At 37.4% G+C, this 21,006-nt stretch overlaps 1 protein-coding gene across 1 annotated transcript in view; it reads left to right on the top strand.

Annotated features, from left to right (window-relative positions):
- Positions 1–21,006, top strand: part of WDR49 (WD repeat domain 49) — a 141,620-nt gene that overhangs the window by 62,783 nt on the left and 57,831 nt on the right. Inside the window, 3 exon segments of the mRNA XM_064585743.1 lie at positions 15,580–15,744; positions 19,071–19,191; positions 19,194–19,218. Of these exon segments, the coding sequence (XP_064441813.1) occupies positions 15,580–15,744; positions 19,071–19,191; positions 19,194–19,218 (311 nt within the window).

Genomic DNA, 21,006 nt, shown 5'->3' on the forward strand with positions numbered 1-21,006 from the left:
TATTTACAGTCAGACTAGATATTTAGGCATCATCGCATTTGGGCAGATAATGATATTAACCATTTTTATTATTTAAATAACTTATTTTTGTAAAACACTATGTGCTTATTATAAGAAATTAAAACCATGCAGTAAGCTCAAAAAATGAACTAAGTATTGAGGAAATATCATGTTCTAAATATCTCTCTGTGCATAGAATATTTTATATAAATATGGTTCTGTAAACTTTTTTATTCTGTGATATATTGGAATTACATACATATATGAATATATATCCTTGTACCTACTTCATCATTTTTAAAAAGCAGCACAATAGGTAAAATTAAAAAAAAATAAAAAGCAGCACAGTGTCCCATTGTATATGTGTATTATAATTTACTGATCCATTTGCCTTGATGAGAATTTTGCTATTATGAATTTTTTTGTGCATAAATATATTCACACTCATGACTTTATCTCTCTAGGGTAAAATCTTAGGAATGCGTTTCTAGGTTAAAATATATGCATATTAGATAATTCGATACACAAATTGCCTCCCGGAATCTTAACCATTTTACCCAATCTCTAAGAGTAAACATATTAATCACGTGCATGGTTATGTAAAGAGACATGTCAGCGATGGCCTGGCTGCCTCCAGCAGGACCCCTGAGGTCACTGGTGAAGTTCCCATAATCTGGCATGGGATGTTGACTTCAAAAATTTGAAGACTAGATCTTTTTCACTTTAGTCAGAGTGGTGCTGTTTCTTGAGGACCAACTCTCACGCTATCACACCAAACATCAAGCCAGATCATTCATTAAAAATGGGGTTGGGCTCTAATTTTCTTTTTTTTTTTTTTAAGATTTTATTTATTTATTTGAGACAGAGAGAATGAGAGAGAGAGAGAGCACATGAGAGGGGGGAGGATCAGAGGGAGAAGCAGACTCCCTGCTGAGCAGGGAGTCCGATGCGGGACTCGATCCAGGGACTCCAGGATCATGACCTGAGCCGAAGGCAGTCGCTTAACCAACTGAGCCACCCAGGTGCCCGGGCTCTAATTTTCTAGTGACAGTGCATCTCCTGTCCTCTCTTCTGCACACCATTTTTTGGGAATTGAGATGTTTGAGACTCTAACCAATTCAATTGGTAGTTCCCTTGGTAAATGTAAATCTGAGCAAAGGGGAGTGGACAAGCTTGAAGGAAATTTATCTCCACCTTACAAGACGTTATACCTCTTAGTGCTTGTATTTAAGGCAAAATCAATGAGTTTCTCTTTTGAACAGAACTGGATGAACACTAATGGAAACTTTCTCTTTGCCTGCCTTATTTGCTGGGCTCCGGGTGACCTTCCTTTTATTTTTTTATTTTTATTTTTATTTTTTTTTAAAGATTTTATTTATTTATTTGAGACAGAGAGAATGAGAGAGACAGAGAGCACATGAGAGGGGGGAGGGTCAGAGGCAGAAGCAGGCTCCCTGCTGAGCAGGGAGCCCGATGCGGGACTCGATCCAGGGACTCCAGGATCATGACCTGAGCCGAAGGCAGTCGCTTAACCAACTGAGCCACCCAGGCGCCCCGACCTTCCTTTTATTAACGCGGCTCTTCAGTGTCAGCTTAAGGCTGAACTTAGTTACATGTCAATCCTGAGGCCATGAGATCTGGTCACTTGTTGGAGACACAGGAAGTACCCTAGTCTTAGCGTTACTCCAAAATGTATACATGCACACACACATGCACATGCACACACATATGCACGTGCATATTTAAGTGTGATTAGCTTGGAAGGAATAACACATTTCAATGTAACAAAACTCAAAAGGACAAAAGGGTATATGGTGAAAATTTCCTCTTACCCGTCTCTACCTACTCAGCTTCCTTCCCTGGAGGCACCCAGTTTTTATGACTTTCAGAAGCACCCTTTCAGGGCTATTCTATTCATACAGAGGTACAGATGTAGACTCACTTTTAAATATGGATATGTGTAATTCTTAATATTTAAGAATTGATATTTTTTAAAATGTTTTTACACAAATGATAGCATTATACACAGAAACACTGTTCTGTACATTGATTTTTCATCTCACAATCCAGCCTAGAGATCATCTTATCTCATTACCTAAAGAGTATCCTCTTTCTTTTTTATAGCTGAACAGTACTCCATTGCAGGGGCATACCAAATTTTATTAGTTTAGATTGATTTCAGTATTTTATATTACAAATAATGTAGTAGTTTTTAACCTTGAACACACAACTTTAGCACAAGTGTGGAAACATCTGTGGAATAAATTCCTAGAACTGAAGTTATCTGGTCAGAGAGTATTTATGTCTGTAACCTTGATGGATATTGTCAAATAGTCTCCATAAAAGCTGCATGAAATCCAACAGAGGAGTAGGTGAGGACACCTTCCTCAGCCTCTCTCATCATCACAGTCTTGGCCTTTTTTTTTTTTTAAGAATTTTTTTTTTAAGAGCACTTCTAGGTTCACAGCAAAATTGAGTAGAAAGTACAGAAATACCACATATACCCCCTGTCCTCCCATTAGCATCCCCTCCTCCATTATCCACGTCCCCCACCAGAGTGGTACATTTGTTGCAACCGATGAACCTCTATTGACACATCATTATCACCAAATGTAACCAAATGTAACCACAACTTACATTAGGGTCAACCTTGGTGTGATACATTCTATGAGTTTAGACAAATGTGTAATCACATGCATCCACCATTATAGCATACAGCCTTTTCAGATTGACTTCTATCACCCAGTAATCTGCATTTATGTCTCCTCTATGTATTTTAATTGCTTGAGAGCTCATTTTTTAAAATGTTGAATGGTATTGCATTGGATAGATGTGCCACCATTTATTTAACCATTCATCTACTAAAGGACATCTTGGTTGCTTCCAAGTATTGGCCATTATGAATAAAGCTGCTATAAACATCCATGCATAGGCTTTTGTGTGGACATAAGTTTTCTGTTCCTTTGGGTAAATATCAAGAAGCATGATTGCTGGATTGAATGGTAAAAATATGTTTAGTTTTGTAAAAAAAAAAAAAAATGCCACTTGCCTTCTAAAGTGGCTGTACCAGTCTGCTTTCACACCAGCAGTGAGTGAATGTTCCTACTGTTCTACATCCTCATCAGCATTTGATGTTGTCAGTGTTCCAGATTTAGGTCGTTCTAATAGATGCATCATATTGTGTTATTATTTTACTATTTCCCCAATGACATATGATGTGGAGCATCTCTTCATATGTTTGTTTATGTTCTTTGTTTATGTTCTTTGGTGAGGTGTCTGTTAAGTTCTTTGGCCCATTTCTTAAATTGGGTTGTTTTATTGTTGAATTTTGAGAGTTTTTGTATATTTTAGATAACAGTGCTTCATCATATATGTCTTTTGAAAATAATTTCTCCCAATCTGTGGCTTATCTTTTCATTCTCTTGACAATGTCTTTTGCAGAGCAGAAATTTTTAAATTTAATGAAGTCCAGCTTATCAATGATTTCTTTCATGGACCATACCTTTAGTGTTTTATCTAAAAAGTCACTGCCAAACCCAAGGTCATTTAAATTTCCTCCTGTATTTTTAGGTCTGTGATCCATTTTGTTAATTTTTGTGAAGGGTGTAAGGTCTGTGTCTAGAGTCATCTTTTTACATGTTGATGTCCAGTTGTTCCAGCACCATTTGTTGCAAAGATATTCTTTTTCTATTATATTGCTTTTGCTTCTTTGTCAAAGATCATTAGACTCTATTTATGTGCATCTGTTTTTGGGCCTCTCTATTCTGTTCCATTGATCCAGTTGTCTATTTTTATGCCAATATTACACTGTCTTTATTGCAGCTTTATGGTAAATCATAAAGTTGGTAGTGTCAGTCTTTCAATTTTGTACTCTTCCTGTAATATTGTGTTAGCTTATCTGGGTCTTTGCCTTCTTCATATGAACTTTAGAATTGGCTTGTCAATGTCCACAAAATAACTTGCTGGAATTTTTATTTGCTTTTCATGGAATATATTGATTAAGTTGGGGAGAACTGAGATCTTGACAATATTGAGTCTTCCTATCCAAAGAACATGGAATATCTCCATTTATTTAATTCTTTGATTTAATTTACCACAATTTTGTAGTTTATATCATATAGACCTTATTCATTTTTTTTTAGATTATACCTAACCTAAGTATTTAATTTCTGTGGATGCTAATATAAATGGTATTACAGTTTTATTTTTAAATTCTACTTTTCATTGCTGCTATATAGGAAACTGATTGACTTTTGTATATTAACCTTGTATCCTGCCATCTTACTGTAATCACTTATTAGTTCCAGGAGTTTTTTGTTGATTCATTCGTATTTTCTACATAGAGGATCACATCATCTGTTAATAAAGACAGTTTATTTCTTCCTTCCTAATCTTTATACTGTTAATTTCCTTTACTTGTCTTATTGTATTAGGTAAAGCTTCTATATGATATTGAAAAGGGGTGATGAGAGGTAACATCCTTGCCTTTTACCTGATCTTAGTAGGGAGGCTTCACATTTCTCACCATTAAGTACGATATTAGCTGTAAGTTTTTTGCAAATACTCTATCAAGTGGAGGAAGTTCCCCTCTATTACTAGCTTACTGCTCATTTTTATCTTGAATAGATGTTGGATTTTGTCAAATGCTTTTTTTCTATTAATATGATCACATGATTTTTCTTTTTTAGCCTATTAATGTGATGGATTGCATTAATTGATTTTCAGGTGGGAAGCAGGCTTGCGTACCTGGGATAGATATCACTTGGTTATGCTGTATGATTCTTTTTATGCAATTATTGGATTTGATTTGCTATTATTTTGTTAAATATTTTTGTATCTATGTTCATGAGACATATTGGACTGTAGTTTTCTTTTCTCTAATGTTTTTGTTTGGTTTTGGTATCAGGGTAATGCTGGACTCATAGAATGAGTCAGGAAATATTCTCTCTGCTTCTGTCCTCTGAACAAGATTATAGTAAATTGACATCATTTCTTCCTTAAATGTTTCATAGAATTTACTGATGAACCCATACGGCCTGGTGCTTTCTGTTTTGGGACATTATTAACTATTGATTCAATTTTTTTCATTGATCTAGGCCCATCTGGACTTGTCTTATGTCTATTTCTTCTTGTGTGAATTTTGGAAGATTGTGTCTTTAAAAAAGTTGGCCTGTTTCACCTAGGTTGTCACATTTGTAGGCATAGAGTTTTTATAGTATTCCTCTATTATCCTTTTAATGTGTATGGGGTCTCTAGTGAGGTCACCTCTTTCATTTCTGATATGAGTAATTTGTGTCCTCTCTTTTTTTTCTTACTTAGCCTGGCTAGAATCTTATCAATTTTCTTGATCTTTTCAAAGTGCCAGCTTTTGGTTTCATTGACTTTATAAATATTTGGTTTTTAGTTTCATTGATTTCTGCTCTAATTTTAATCTTTTCTTCTGCTTACTTTTAATTGTATTAACTTTTCTTTTTTCTTTTCTAATATATGCATAAATTTTCCTCTAATTTCTGCTTTCTCTGCATCCTAAAAATTTTTATTTGTATTTTCATTTTATTTATTTATTTATTTATTTATTTATTTATTTATTTATTTATTTATTTATTTTGAAAGATCTTATTTATTTGAGAGAGAGAGAGAGAGAGCATGAGTGAGGGGAGGGGTAGAGGAGAGGGAGAAGCAGACTCCTCACTGAGGGGGGAGCGTGACCCAGGGCTCTATCCCAGGACCCCGGGATCATGACCTGAGCCGAAGGCAGATGCTTAACCAACTGAGCCACCCAGGCGTCCCTGTATTTTCATTTTAATTTAGTTAAGAATATTTTTAAATTTCTCTTGAGAGTTCTTCTTCGAGCTACGTGTTATTTAGAAATGTGCTGTTTAATCTCCAAGTATTGGGGATTTTTCCAATTATCTTTCTGTTATTGATTTCTTGTTTAATTTCATTGTGGTCTGAGACCAGACAATGTACAATTTTTATTCTTTGAAATTTGTTACGGTGTATTTTATGTCCCAAAATATGGTTTGTTTTGGTGAGTGTTCCATACAAGCTTGAGAAAAATGTATATTTTGCTATTTTTATATGAAGTAGTTTATTTTATATTTATATCCACTTGATTGATGATGTTTTTGAGTTTAACTATATCATTACTGATTTTCTGCTTGCTGGTTCTGTCCCTTTCTGATAGAGGAGTATTGAAAGCTTCAACTATAAAGGTGGATTAATGTATTTATCCTTGCATTTCTACCAGTTTTGCCTCATGTAGTTTGATGCAGTTGTTAGAGTCATACATATTAAGGATTGTTGTTTTCTTGGAGACCTGACCCTTTATCATTATGCCCCTCTTCATCCGTACTAACTTTCTTGCTCTAAAGTCTGCTTTGTCTGAAATTAATATAGCTACTCCTGCTCCCTTTTGATTCATGTTAGCATGATATATCTTTCTTTATCCTTTTTACTTTAAATCTGTATGTGTTTTTATATTTAAATTGGGTTCCTTTATACACCATAGTTGGGTCTTGATTTTTTTTTTAAAGATTTTAATTATTTATCTGAGAGAGAGACAGAGAGAGTGACAGAGAGCACAGGTGGGGAGGAGAGGGAGAAGCAGGCTCCCCCCTGAGCAGGGAGCCCGACCTGGGGCTCGATCCCAGGACCCTGAGATCATGACTTGAGCTGAAGGCAGACGCTTAACCAACTAAGCCACCCAGGTGCCCGAGGGTCTTGATTTTGATCCAATCTGAAAATCTGGCTTGATTAGTTCGTAAAGCCCATTGACATTCAAAGTGATTATTGATATAGTTGGACTAATAGCTTTCATATTTGTTACTGTTTTTTATTGGTTGCCCTTGCTCTTTGTTCCTATTTTTATCTTCTACTCTTTTTCTGACTTTCATGGTTTTAATGAACATTTAAAATGATTCTGTTTCCTCTCTTTTCTTAGTATATCAGTTATATTTTGTTTTTAACTTAATGGTTGCCCTAGTTTTCAATATACTTTAATAACAAATCCAAGTCCCCTTTCAAATAACACTATATTACTTCACAAGTAGTTTTAGTACCTTATAATAAAAAAATAATCTAATTCCTCCCTCTTTCCTCCTGTATCATTGCTGTCATTAATTTCTCTTATATATAAGCATGTATCTGTATATAATCATTTTTGTATACATAAGCATACATAATTTAATACATTGTTGGTATTATTGTTTTGCTCTGTTAGATCAATTAAGAATAAGAAAAATAGAAGTTTTTGTTCTGCCTTCTTTTATTCCTTCTTTAATGTCCTTCCTTTTTCATGTAGAGCCTGTTTTCTGACTTAAATTATTTTCTTTCTCTCTAAAGAACTTCTAACATATTTTGAAGGCAGGTCTACTAGCAACAGATTTCTTTAATTTTTGTTTGTCTGAGAAAGTCTATTTCTCCTTTATTTTTAAGGTTATTTTCACAGGATAGGGAATTCTAGATTGGTGGATTTTTCCTCTTAACACTTTAAATATATCACTTCACTCCCTTCTTGACTGCATGTTTTCTAAGGAGAAGTCAAATGTAATTCTTTTTTTTTCTTTTCGAATTTTTATTTAAATTCTAATTAGGATATAGTGTAATATTGGTTTCTGGAGTAGAAATTAGTGATTCCTCACTTACAAATAATACCAGTGCTCATCATAACAAGTGCCCTCCTTAATACCCATCACCCATTTAGCCCATCTCCCACCCACTTCCCTCCATCAACCCTCAGAGTTTCTTATGGTTTGCTGCCCTCTCTCTCCTTTCCATACGTTCATCTGTTTTGTTTCTTAAATTCCACATATGAGTGAAATCATATGGTATTTGTCTTTCTCTGACTTTTTTTTTGCTTAGTATAATACACCCTCGTTCCATCCACGTTCTTTTTGATGGCTGAGTAATATTCCATTGTGTTTGTGTGTATACATACACACACACACACACACACACACCACATCTTCTTTGCCCATTCATCAGTCAATGGCTTTTTCCATAGTTTGGCTGTTGTTGATAATGCTGCTATGAATATTGGGGTGCATGTACACTTTTGAATCAGTATTTTTGTATCCTTTGAGTAAATACCTAGTAGTGCAATTTGTGGATCCTAGGGTAGTTCTATTTTTAACTCTTTGAGGAATCGCCATACTGTTTTCCAGAGTGACTGCACCAGTTTGCATTCCCACCAACAGTGCAAGAGGGTTTGCCTTTCTCTGCATCCTCGGCAACATCTGTTGTTATCCTGCTCAAATATAATTCTTATCTTTGTTCCTTTGAAGGAAGTTATCTTTCTCCTCTGGCTTCTCTCAAGATGTCGTCTTTGACTCTGAGGTGCCCACGCATCGTTATTTTTGGCATTTATTCTTCTTCATGTCATGCGAGCTTCCTGGATCTGTGGTTTGGTACCTGTTACTAATTTGGGAAAATTCTCAGTCATTATTGTTTCAAGTATTTCTTCTGTTCCTTTTTTTCTTCTCCTACTAGTATTCTCATTGTGTGAATGTTATACCTTTTGTAGCTGTCCCACAGTTCCTGGATACTGTTTTGTTTTGTTTTTTCAGTCTTTGTCCTCTTTGCTTTTCAGTTTTTGAGGTTTCTACTGATACATCCTCAAGCTCAAAGATTCTTCCCTCAGCCATGTTCAGTCTCGTAGTAAGCCCATTAAAGGCATGCTTCATTTTTGATCTCTAGCATCTCTTTTTGGTTCTTTCTAAGAATTTCTGTCTCTCTGCTTATGTTACCCATCTGTTCTCACATGCTATCTTTACCCATTAGAGCCTTTCACATATTAATCATAGTTATTTTAAATTTCTGATTTGATAATTCCAATATCCCTGCCATGTCTGAGTCTGATGCTTGCTGTCTTTCTTCAAAATGTGTTTTTGACTTTGAGTATGTTTTGTAATTTTTTCTTGATAGTGGGACATAAGGAGCCATAAAAGGAACTGCTGTAAATAGGCCATTAGAAATGTGGTGGTGAGGTGTGTGGGTGGAGAAGCCTTCTGTAGTCCTAGCATTAAGGCCTCAGTCTTTTGTGAGCCTGTGCCTCTGGATTGTGAACTTCACATACGCTTTTTAAAATTAATTAATTATTTTTTACATACGCTTCTCAGTTTTCCCCGCACTTACATCCAATAGGAAGACTAGAGCCGGCTAGAATTTGTTATTTTCCTTCCTCAGATCAGGTAAGCACTGATAAAACCCCAGCAGGTGAGGCCCTGGCTAAGTAGTTTCTCTTGAGGGTGGACCTTGTTAAGAAGAACAGAATTACTCTAATGTATTTCGAAATAGTTTCTTTCCTTCTGCCTCTGTCAGAAGCAGAAGGGGATTTCCCTCCAATATTACAGTAAAAAAACTGGTCGATAATCTCAAAATAAGACTCATAAAATGGTGGGGGCCCCCTCGACTGGCTGCCCCGGGCATCTTTGACTCTTGGACTTGTCCACTTGGAGCCCCCAGCAATTCGTCAGTCACAGTGGTGGTTTTCCTCTTTTGGTACTGTTTCCCCTGGAGTTTCCAGTTCCCGAGTTCCTGCCCTGGTAAATTGTTATTTTCTCTATTTGCCTGTTGATCTCTCCAATTCTGGGGGTAGCAATTTGCCTGCGACCTCATTTCTATTATTGATTAAAGAAGAACTGTCAGTTTTTTTAGTTTGTTTAGCTTTTTACTTATGGTTATGATGGGTGACTTCTAAGCACGCAGAACTGGAACCTGGAGGCCCAGTGCAGTCTCAACTACTTTTTGAAGGCATGTTTTCTCAGTTATTTGTTTAGAATAAGGGAAGCGGTGAGGTTTTAGAGTCAGAGTTCCCAATACTTTGCACTGAGCAAGTGATTTTAACTTCTCTAAACAGAAGTTTTCTTATCTATAAAAAAGGGATTATAATACCTCCCTTGTAGACTTTCTCTAAAGGACAGAGGATATTGTATAGAAACATGCATGGAACAAAGCAGGAGTAAAACCTAAATAAATATTAGCCAAAAAAGAGGAAGTGATATTTTTCTGACTTTGACCCCTAGTTCTTGGAGGTGGGGAGTGTTTTGAATGCCTGTATGACAACCACAGGTGGTCACAGCAGGTGGCCCCTCCTGTCCCTCACACTGCCTAGGATTGCTGATCTCCTAGCTAGTCCCTGAATGTCCAAGGGAAATTTACCTTAGGGCCTTTGCATCGCTGTTTCTTTTGCCTACAACTTTCTTCACTTAGGTATCTGCATGGCTCCTTCCTTTACCTCAGTCACATCTTGCCTCAAATGATTCCTCAAGGAGGCTTTGTCAGAGCCCCCAGCTTTGCATTCACTTCCAATGATCTCTACCTCCATCTCAGTTATATTTTTCTCCATAATCCTATCACCACTAGACTGTATCTATCTATATAGCTATATAGCCCTTTTTCTTTTTATTTTCTCATCTGGCTGCATCTCTGCCCCCACTAAATAAGGGTGGGAATTTTTCACTGCTGAATCCCCAATACCCAGATCCTATGTCTTGCATATCATAGGTGTTCAATAAACTCAAGGAATGAATTTGAAAGAGCAAATTACAAATTAACCTAAAAGAGGTAATAAATAAGCTTTATAAATGGAGAATGGCTGCCTTAAAATATTTGAATACTTTTTCTGCACCAGTACTTAGATATTATCATTCCCCTCATCTCACTACTTAATGAAATGTAACTTCTGGAGATATGATGCACAATAGAAATAAAATAGGTAACCTGCTTTATATTATGAGGCCACAAAGAGTACTGACTAGAAAATAGAACTATAAACAGCAATTAAATCAAATGTCCTCATCCCTTGGTAGCCAGTGACTTCCGCTGCTATAATTTTTAATTTCCCTTCTTGCTTAGACCTAGGACTTAGAATGCATTTAAAGACGACTAAAATACTTACTGTTGTTGGACTACAAGAAGACAATTAGGGCATGTGGGTACAGTCTCACATCTCTTAGACTTGTGTCATTGGCTGTGACACCTTCAGGTGAGAGAGACAAGAAGACCCGTATAATCCTAAATGGTTATTAACTTGGGTATATAAGGTGGAGAACAACGGTTTGCTCCCGAGGCCCACTTGCACTGGAATGATTAGGGTAGTGTCACTTCTACTCTGCAGACCGCCGGGGCCCTATCCTCATCCTCATCTGAGGTCTCACCTGGTAAGAAGCAGCCAGGAAGGGGCGCCTGGGTGGCTCAGTCGTTAAGCGTCTGCCTTCGGCTCAGGTCATGGTCCCAGGTCCTGGGATCGAGCCCCGCATCGGGTTCCCTGCTCGGCGGGAAGCCTGCTTCTCCCTCTGCCACTCCCCCTGCTTGTGTTCCCTCTTTCACTGTGTCTCTCTCTGTCAAATAAATAAATAAAATCTTTAAGAAAAAAAAAAAAAAGAAGCAGCCAGGAATGAACCGATAACTTGGAGATTTGGTCTCGTCAAAATCTGGCATATAAATATGGTGCCAATACTCATTCCTGGGCTCTATTCCTGAGAAAAATCACAGCTTGCTAAAAATAAAGTCCCCACTGCCCTGTAGTCAAACCATTTCCCTCACCTGCCAAGTGATGTTAAATGCACTCCTCTCTCATCAAACTTTGAAAGTCTTTTCACCTGCCTTGCTATTCCTGTATTCTGATATTGTCATAGTGACAGAAGTCTGGTTTGTACTGGTGGTATGTTTGTGACATGGTCAGTCCTTGTTTTTCAACACACTTTTCCCGAAGACTGCACCTTAAGGTAGATTGCTATAAAATGAAATCCGACTGACTCTATACTGTTGTCATTACTGATTCAGATTTCATGAGAAATTGTGAAATGAACAGAGAAAGGTGCTAAAAACTGATGAATAGCATGTTCGGGCTCAGCCAAGTGATCAAAAGAGGGAGAATTTTGCTGCAAAGCAGCAAAATATGAAAGTTACTAATTCCTGATTGAATGTCTACAGTAGATAAAAGTGGGGCAGTCGATGATTAGATGCTTTGTAATGTGGGCAATCCAGTCTCGGACAAGTAAACAAGTCTTTTCCTTGAACATTGGTCTCATTGTACTTTGCCTTTTGTTGTTGTTTGTTTTTATCAGGGAATGCCCATCTTTTAGTACTGAAATGCCTAACATAAGTTCTCAATAAATATTTTTTGAATAGAAATAGTAAAACTCTTCACAACCTTTAACCTTTTTTTAAAAAAACACCATCAAAATTTTCACTCATGCTTGGAAAATTATGTTTCCACGGTTTTGTTTTTAATGAATACAATGCAAATTCCTAAGTAATTATGTGAGAAATTCACGAGTCTGATATAATTTGAAATTTCAATGTACATCTACAATCTGCTTTCTAAAATTATAATTGTCTACATTCGCTGTCATGGTGGAAAGAAAGCAAGATATGAAATATTTTTCTTAAATTGGTTTGGCTATGAAAAGTGGTATCACCCAAAATAGAGAGTCAGACAAATAAAGCTTAAATAGAATAGTAACACTAGTTAACTTTTATGGCTTATTTATTGTATACCATGCACTGTGCTTTACAAATATTAGCTTATTTAAACCTCTTAAAAATGGTTTGAAGTAGTTATTGATTCTCTCTCGTTCGTAGGGGAGGAAACTGAAGCTTAGAGACATTAAGCAATGAGCGCAAGGTCAGACAACTGACCTTCAAACTCACGCATCCTGGCTTCAAACTCAGTGCTCTTAACTATCAGGCATGTTGCAGAAATCAAAGCAAATAGAAACACAGTCAGTTACCTGAGGTGATAATTGAAGAGATAGGGCATATTATTTCAAGATTCAGGCTGTTTTGTCCTAGAAATTATACTATTGTTGAACAATGGTAATTAAATATATTTAAGCTACTTTTGATTTCAGGAGAGAAAATGTGTAACGTATATAGAGTTTTACATCATTTAAGAAGTTGTTGGATTCAGAGTTGTAATTTCAGGGAAAAAAAGGCCACAAGAGATCATGTGCTCACAATCAGCACTTTGCTGAGCATAAATATGGCAAAATTGTGGCTCTCTTATTTCCCAGTCTCTCCTCTCTTTTTTACTGCTGAACTCCTCTTTCAGGTGAACATGTCTTACCTGGACTATCACAGCTGCCCCCAAATGGTCTTCCTACAACCCCAGTTTGTTCTCCACACCACTGCCACGAGTACCTTCACTAACCCATGAACAAAAAATGCTGTGTCGCCCTCCTCATCAAGAACAATTATTGCCGTGAACGAGTCATACACTCTGCTGCCTATCCAATGAAAGCTAAGCTCCCTGTCCCAGTAAGAACCTTATACACATGACTCGTTATTCTCTAACATTGCTCTTTTTTTACATTTTAATTCCAGTTACTTCACATACAGCATGATATTAGTTTCAGGTGTACAATATAGTGATTCAGCACTTCGATATATCGCCTGGTGCTCATCACAAGTGCCCTCCTTAATCCCCATCACCTATTTCACCCATCCCTCCACCCACCTCCCCTCTGGTAACCATCAGTCTGTTCTCTTTAGTTAAGATCTCTAGTATTGCTCTTCAGGGATTCCACTATCTGTCACCAGCTTGCTGCCTCACCTGGCATTCCACCGTTTACCTCATCATCCGCACTCTGGTTCCATTACACTTCATATTGTTTCTCTTGCTTAGTTCTCCTAAGCACACTCTTAATTATCTGGGAAGACTATGCTGGAATATAGAAGGCCGTATGATGTGTCTGTCATAGGAAGTCCATGATTCAAACCTCGTTATATAAGCTTGGGAACAGTGCTTAGCTGATTAGAATCTCAGTTTCATCACTGGTAGAATGAGGGTGATAACGTTATTTATTTTACAGGGTTTTTATAAAGATAAGTGAGATAGTGAGTGTAAAGGCCTTGGCATCTAATAAATACATGTTCCTATCTTCAATTGCAGATTGGCCCTCCTTACCTTTCATTTCCCATCCCCCATCCCAGTCAGAAGATTTTGGATATTACTCTCTGTGCCCCTGCCGCAACTAGGGGTGAGGCCTCCAAACTTGTAGTACTGTTTGGCACTTACTTACCTGTTTCTTGTCTGTTTCCTTACCTAGACCGATAGTTCTCAACCCAGGCTGCAGACTTAAGTAACCTGGGCAGCTCATTAAAAAATGCTTCTTCTTAGTTCAGTTAAATGAGAGTCTCTGACCTGGTATACAGTCATGGTTTATAAGGTTCCCCAGGTGATTTTAATATTCAAGCCTGGAGTATAGATTCCTTCAGAGCAGGGATTCATTAGTGAATCTCTGCTGCCATCACGGAGCTGGGCATGGAGTGGACGTTCAGTGCGTGCCCCAAAACCAAATGAATGCATGCACGCATGATGGCTGACTCTCCGGGCCTTCTGAATATGCATTCAGTAAACCTGAACCCATTTGATTACAAAAATGCGATGCCCAAATTAGAGTATTATTGATAAATTTACATTTATATGATGGTAATCCATACCTATGCAGATAAAGTCATGATTTAAGTTTTCTCAAAGTCTAGATGTTGCCTCAGGCAATTTCCTATCTACTTATTTGTGGGTTCAGTGTTTTTGTCTGTTTGCTTTTCATTCTTTTGGGTCCGGAGGTCAAATGGATGAGGTGATTTTAACTTTCCAAAGGGTGCCTAAATACCTAGAGCTGAAATTAGCAGTTTATTTGCCACCATAAAATTTCTCACTGTCGGGCTACTATATATAATCCTATCCCTTCTAGCGTTTGTTTTGTTGCTTTCCTCTTGGAGTATATATGCAGATTTATATTTACCCTTCCTGTGTTCTTTGTTTTTAGTGGCCTATCAATAATTGTGTTTAGCTGTAAAAATATATACAGCACCTTGAGAGAGGAGGAAGAAAGGGACTAATGGCATTGAAAGTGATAGCTCAAGGGCGCCTGGGTGGCTCAGTCATTAAGCATCTGCCTTCTGCTCAGGTCATGATCCCAGGGTCCTGGGATCGAGCCCCACATCGGGCTCCCTGCTCCGCGGGAAGCCTGCTTCTCCCTCTCCCACTCCCCCTGCTTGTGTTCCCTCTCTCGCTGTGTCTCTCTCTGTCAAACAAATAAATAAAAACAAAAATCTTAAAAAAAAAAGAAAGAAAGTGATAGCTCTATAGGTTTGTTAAAATTAACTTATTTTCCCATAATGTCTGGTAGTGCTTTCTCTTCTGCATGCTAAAGGGAAGGTGAAATACAGTAAGATGCTTCTTTTCATATAGTAAATAGTGTCAGAACACCGTGACTAATAAAATCAACTTTCTCATCTAAATGCAGTAGATTTTTAAGTTTCTTTTCAGTACGATTCAATTTCAGGATGACCTCTAGACAGCCAGCTGAATGGTGGATAAGGGAAGTAGATTCCTATCTTTGCTGGTAAAGAGAATCATGCCTTCATTACTTCCATTCTGGCTGAAGAATTGAAATGTTATCAGCTTAACAAAAAGAAAGAACATACATCACAAACATGTCTCTAACTATTGTGGGGTGGGGAGGGATCTCAGTCCATGGAAATTCACAGGTTAGGTATTTTTATTGAAATAAAAATGGTGGATTCTGGGGCTATATTTAATTTCTTTACAAGGTTATTTTTTCTTAGGTAATCAGCTCGGACGTGGGGTCTACTGTTTCCTTCTGGATGATAGACACTGGGCAAAAAATCAAACAGTTTACTGGTTGCCATGGCAACGCAGAAATCAGCACTATGGCCCTTGATGCAAATGAGACACGGCTTTTGACTGGCAGCACAGATGGGACCATAAAGGTGAGGACGCAGTGATGCTTTTCTACCCAGATACGAGGAAGCTGAAATACTATGTGAGGAAACATAGCTATAGCTATATTTGTTTTTGCCTTTTTGCCCATGCAAGAGGAAAGATGAGATCAGAAGAGTTAAATAACTCACAGCATCTAATAACAATCTGTCAGGAAAAAAAAAAAAGCTTTTGTGGAAAAATGAATAAATGATTTTTCTGAATAAATTATTTAGAATAAAAACACAATTTAGCTTACTTATGTCAGAAAGCCTTTTCCAGTATTCTGGATCGAGGACTACTTTGGGGAATAAGAAGTCCGAATAATTTTCCTATGCTTCAGCTAATATCTCTGGTTTTCTTCTTAGTTTATAAAATGAGAAATCAGGGCAACCAAGAAAACTTTTTAAGATGGCAGGTTCAAATTTGGGGGCAAATGAATATTTTAAAATCAACCCATGTTATAATTTGGACTTTTATGTGAAGGAAAGCGAGACAGTAAAGAAGGATCGTAAGCAGAACAATCATCATCTTATTTATTATCCTAAACTAATGGTATTTAATACTCCACTTTTCTTGTTTTGTAACTATTACCTATTTATTCTGGGAGAAAGGTGCTATTATGCTTTGCAAAAATGATCAAATTTTCATGCAAAGCTTAGATACTTGCTATCTGAAATCATGCCTACCAGAGAATCCTCTCTGCTCCCCTCAGCTCTGAGACTAATGACAGTCTTTGATTGGAGATGGCTTGTGACACTTTAAGGCAACAGAAGGCAGTTTCCCAGAATAAGCTTTGAATGATTCTCAAACTTCTGTCATAACTAGAATCAGAGGGTATTAACGAGGTATGCCTTCCATGGTGGGGTGTATGATGCATGCTGGTAGGCTGCAAGGGAGGGTAATGGAAAGTTCTCTGGATATGTGGGTAGAACATGATGGAAGTTGGAGGCAAGAATTTAGGGGGATGCCAGGCTGGCCACTGTCAGTGTGAAGGAGGTGCTATGGCAGGTTGCAGTGAAAAATCTCTGGAAATCAACAGAGCTGGGCCTCTGGGAAGATTAAATGGCATGAGGTAAGAACTGGGAGCTTGGGTTTAAGTAATGTAGTTTACAGAACTGGTAAGATGTATGAAGGTGACGGGACAATTCCAACCCCAGTAGTCAAGGTGGAATAAAACAGGAATAACTGGAACTGGAGTTTTAGACAGACTTAGGGAAAAGGAGCAAGTGAGTATCCCACTTATGGTCCTGGGGCATGAGACTGAACTGAGAAATGAGATGAGTAGACTAGGTTCCTTTTACCCCTTTCTTGGAAAGTAACCGGTTATAGAATCCAGAGTAGGGCAGACTTGCAGATGGTTGCTAAAAGCTTGCAGATAGTCCCAGCTAAGGGACTTAGTTGGACCTGGGGACAATCAGATCTTTACAGTACCTATTTGTGGGTATTATTTTAGGTGGGTTTGCTAAGGGCCACGTTTAGAGGAAAATGAAGTGACATGGGTAAAGAGCATGTGCACTCTTCAACATCTCAAGCTTCGCATCGTCGAAGTTAATGTGAATTTAGTAGTATAATCACAGCTTTTGAAGGTATATTTGTCTTTATCATAATAGCACAACAGAATTCTGAAATTTGGCAACCTCTGTGTAAGATGTATAAACCTGGGTTGAGCTGTTCATGTTCTATGAAGAGACAAGAATGAATGACATTTTCTAATCATTTATAATTTAGGATCCAAAACCAGTACCTATGTCATCCAAGATTTAAAAGTATTGCCCTATTTATCATGGTTTTGAGGTATCTGATTTTTAATTGATTAGTGTTTTGAATAATTAATGTAATCATACAATAAAATTTGAAATATCAGAGTTACACAGTGAGAAGAGTTTCTTTCTCACCTCTGCTCACAGCTCCTCCCTTGTAGCTCTACCACTGTTAACTGGTTTCTTGTGCATCCTTCTAGCCAAAGGGCAGCATCTGTTTCTTAAGGGCAGCCTGATAGATATGTTGTTCTGCGTTTTGCATTTTTCTATTGTGGACATTGAGTCATATGAATGCATACAATAATAATAATGTTAGCTAACTTTTATTGCATGCTCACTAAGAACCTGGTACTGTTTTAAGCACTTGACACATACAAACACACAAATGCACACCCCCCCACATCCCCCCACATATATATCTATATGCCAATTTTACAGAGGAGGAAACTAAAACCCAAGGAAATAAAGCAAATTGCTTAAGGTTCCATAGCTGGTCCAGTTTTGACTGAGCTTAGAAATATAGAAATGACATATTCTTCTTAACGGTTCCATTGTAAGCTACAGTATAGGTATTCCATATTCTGACTGTTGAGTCCCTTGTTAATGAGCAGCTGGGTTGATTCAGGTATTTAGCTTTATAAACTGCTTCAAGAATATAAAAATATTCAAAATATGTCTTTTCACACATGTAAGTGCCTCTGTGAGATGATTTTTCTAGAAGTTGAAAGTCAAGCGAGTCTAGTCAAAGGGTATATGCAATTTAATTTCGATAGTGCCCACTTGCTCTTTGTAGATGATACACCAACGATGTTTCATGGCAGGGCTTAGTTTTAGTGATCTGATGATGCTCTGTTGTAAAGTTCACCCATTGGGCCTGTGTCCTCACCACCTGCCTGAGGAAGTAAACTCAAAGTGCTTGTGTCTCTGTAGGATGGGATCTGGCATCCACTATCAACAGGATATTTTACTGGGAGAAGATGGGAAACCTATCCATAAGGACTGTGTTTCAGGCTCTGTATTAGATGTTTAATCCTCCAAATGTCCCAGAGCAGTAAGTGTCCCGTGTCATAAATGAGGAAACTGAAATTTAGAGACAAACACTTAGAGAAAGAACCAGGGTTTCAACAGACTCCAAAATGTGGCTCTGCATGATTTTATAGTCTTCCCTTTAAAAATGCATACTCATTTAAAGCCTTTATATGAGTGTATATAATTAGGGTATGTCATAATTAAGAAAATCCTCTCACCATTTAAATTTACCCATTATTTTTGGTTATTCTACTTGTAACCTGATCTATTCTAATAATAGCTGATTTAGGCTATTGAGTAATATAAATGTCTTCTTCATTGAGTAAAATCACACAGTGTAATAGGATTATTACAAACAAAAAATAATGGGTAAATTTAAATGGTGAGAGGATTTTCTTAATTATGGTACATGCTAAGTGAATCAGCTCTTGTCCAGAATATAAACACAAAAGTTTAAAATAATCCTATTACACTGTGATATTTTACTCAGTGAAGAAGGCATTTTCTGTTCTTGTCTCAAAGGTGACTAAGTTTTTCTCTTAAAGGTATGGGACTTCAGTGGATACTGTCACCACATATTAAATGTTGGGAGAGAAGGAGCTGTGGATATTTCACAGATCCTGGTTCTTAAGAAGACGATACTGGTTACAGGCTGGGAGAGGTATGATGTGCTTCGTGCAAAACTGTAGGAAGGCAAAAGGAGAATGTTTGTATTTGAATCAGAATCTAAAAGATAAAAGAACATAGAAATCTTGACTGATTTGGAGTCATTAACTTGTGGGTGAGCTAGGTGAGTGAAACTGGTTGGATTGACTGAATGCTTAGTGACTCAAACGTAAGATCACGTAGCTCAAGCAGCTTTGAGAGAGGTGTTAGAAGGCTTTCTTCTGGCTTTTGGAATCTTTTTCTTAATTTTTCCAGACAGGGTCATAATACCACTTCCTGAGTATTAACTCCAAAAGTTTCCTAAATTTTATAGTCAATAAATTCCTAATATATAAATTATATTCGTTCAGCTATAATGGGAACTCTCATTTCTTCCTCCCTTGTTACTTATTTTAAATTGCAGCAAAGAGGGAAATAGGTCACGGAATTCTGTATTAGCACATCCTTCATATCTGTGCAGACAGGGGTTTTCATGGCCTGCTTACTGTTCTCAAGGAGGAATTCTTCCATTTCATCATAAGGAAAATTAGTTCTCTTTCTTTTTCTCCTGAGAGAACCAAGGGACCATAAACAGGACCTTTTCTATGGCATTGTATAAGCACTAGGAAAATTAAAGTGTGATATTTGCAGAAAATATGTTGTCCATAAATTCAACAGTTCACAAAATATGGCTCTAATAGGTAATTTGCCCAACATTTTTCACTATGGAATTTTGATTTGAATGATTTGAAGCTAGAATCCAAATCAGATTTTATACCTAGAAAATTAGTGGTATATATTTGGGGACTTTTATCGATCTCATGAAAGGCTTTTTCTTCTAATGCAAATGTGCATATGCAGACTAGAAAACATAGTGCTACTTACAGCTTAGTTTTCAGGGGTAGTTTGACTGTAAGGAAAGAAAGTATAATCCAGATGATTCTACTTGATATAAAGAACGAACTGAATAAGCCTCACCTTTGAAAGACAAGGCTTCTTTGCATCCTAGGAACAATCATGACTCAACAGACTATGGACTAAGTGTTTCTATAATCAGGTTGTGGCAATAAGTCAGTTTAATTCTCAAATATTATGGCATGGTAGATGTGAAGTATACAGCTGATCCAACTTAAATTTTGAACATAACAAAAAAGAATTTTAAGAATTCATCAGTGTAAGTCAAAAGTTTGGAGATACTGTTTTCTTAATTATATTTTTAAGATATCCATAGTTAGAAATTAGCGTTAAAAGTAAGGTTTTCTTGATTGCGCAGGTCAGTTTTAAAAGATTAGATGGGTAGAGTCCTTTAGAAGTGGTTTAGAGGGACACCTGGGGCACCTGGCTGGCTCAGTCCATAGAGTGCGTGGCTCTTGATATCTGGGTAGTGAGTTCAAGCCCCACATTAGGCATAGAGTAGAAAGAAGGGAGGGAGGGTGGGAGGGTGGAAGGAAGGAAACACCTGATGTTCTGCTCTCTCTGGATGGGTGGTAACTTTCTATAATCTTGGAGAGGGAGCTTTGTGGAGACTGAAATGAGAGAAGGAACAGTTACTACTCCTTCCATCTTTCCCCATCTTTTCCATCTTCCACAAGGTTGTCAGGATTTGCATCCCTAGTTGGAACTGAATGTTGAAGGAATGCATTCTCAATTGTATTATTTCACTTTTATATTGGTAGATTTAAAAAGTTTATTTTTGGGGTGCCTGGGTGGTTCAGTTGGTTAAGCCTCTGACTTTTGCTCGGGTCATGATCTCAGGGTCCTGGGATCCATCCCCGGCATCTGGGAGTCTGCTTGTCCCTCTCCCTCTGCCCCTCCCCCCGCTCATGTGCTTGTTCT

This window comes from Mirounga angustirostris, unplaced genomic scaffold, assembly GCF_029215605.1.
Source record: "Mirounga angustirostris isolate CCGP_5_RB_7025 unplaced genomic scaffold, mMirAng1.0.hap1 SCAF_1, whole genome shotgun sequence".
In the NCBI taxonomy this organism is placed as follows: Eukaryota; Metazoa; Chordata; class Mammalia; order Carnivora; family Phocidae; genus Mirounga; species Mirounga angustirostris.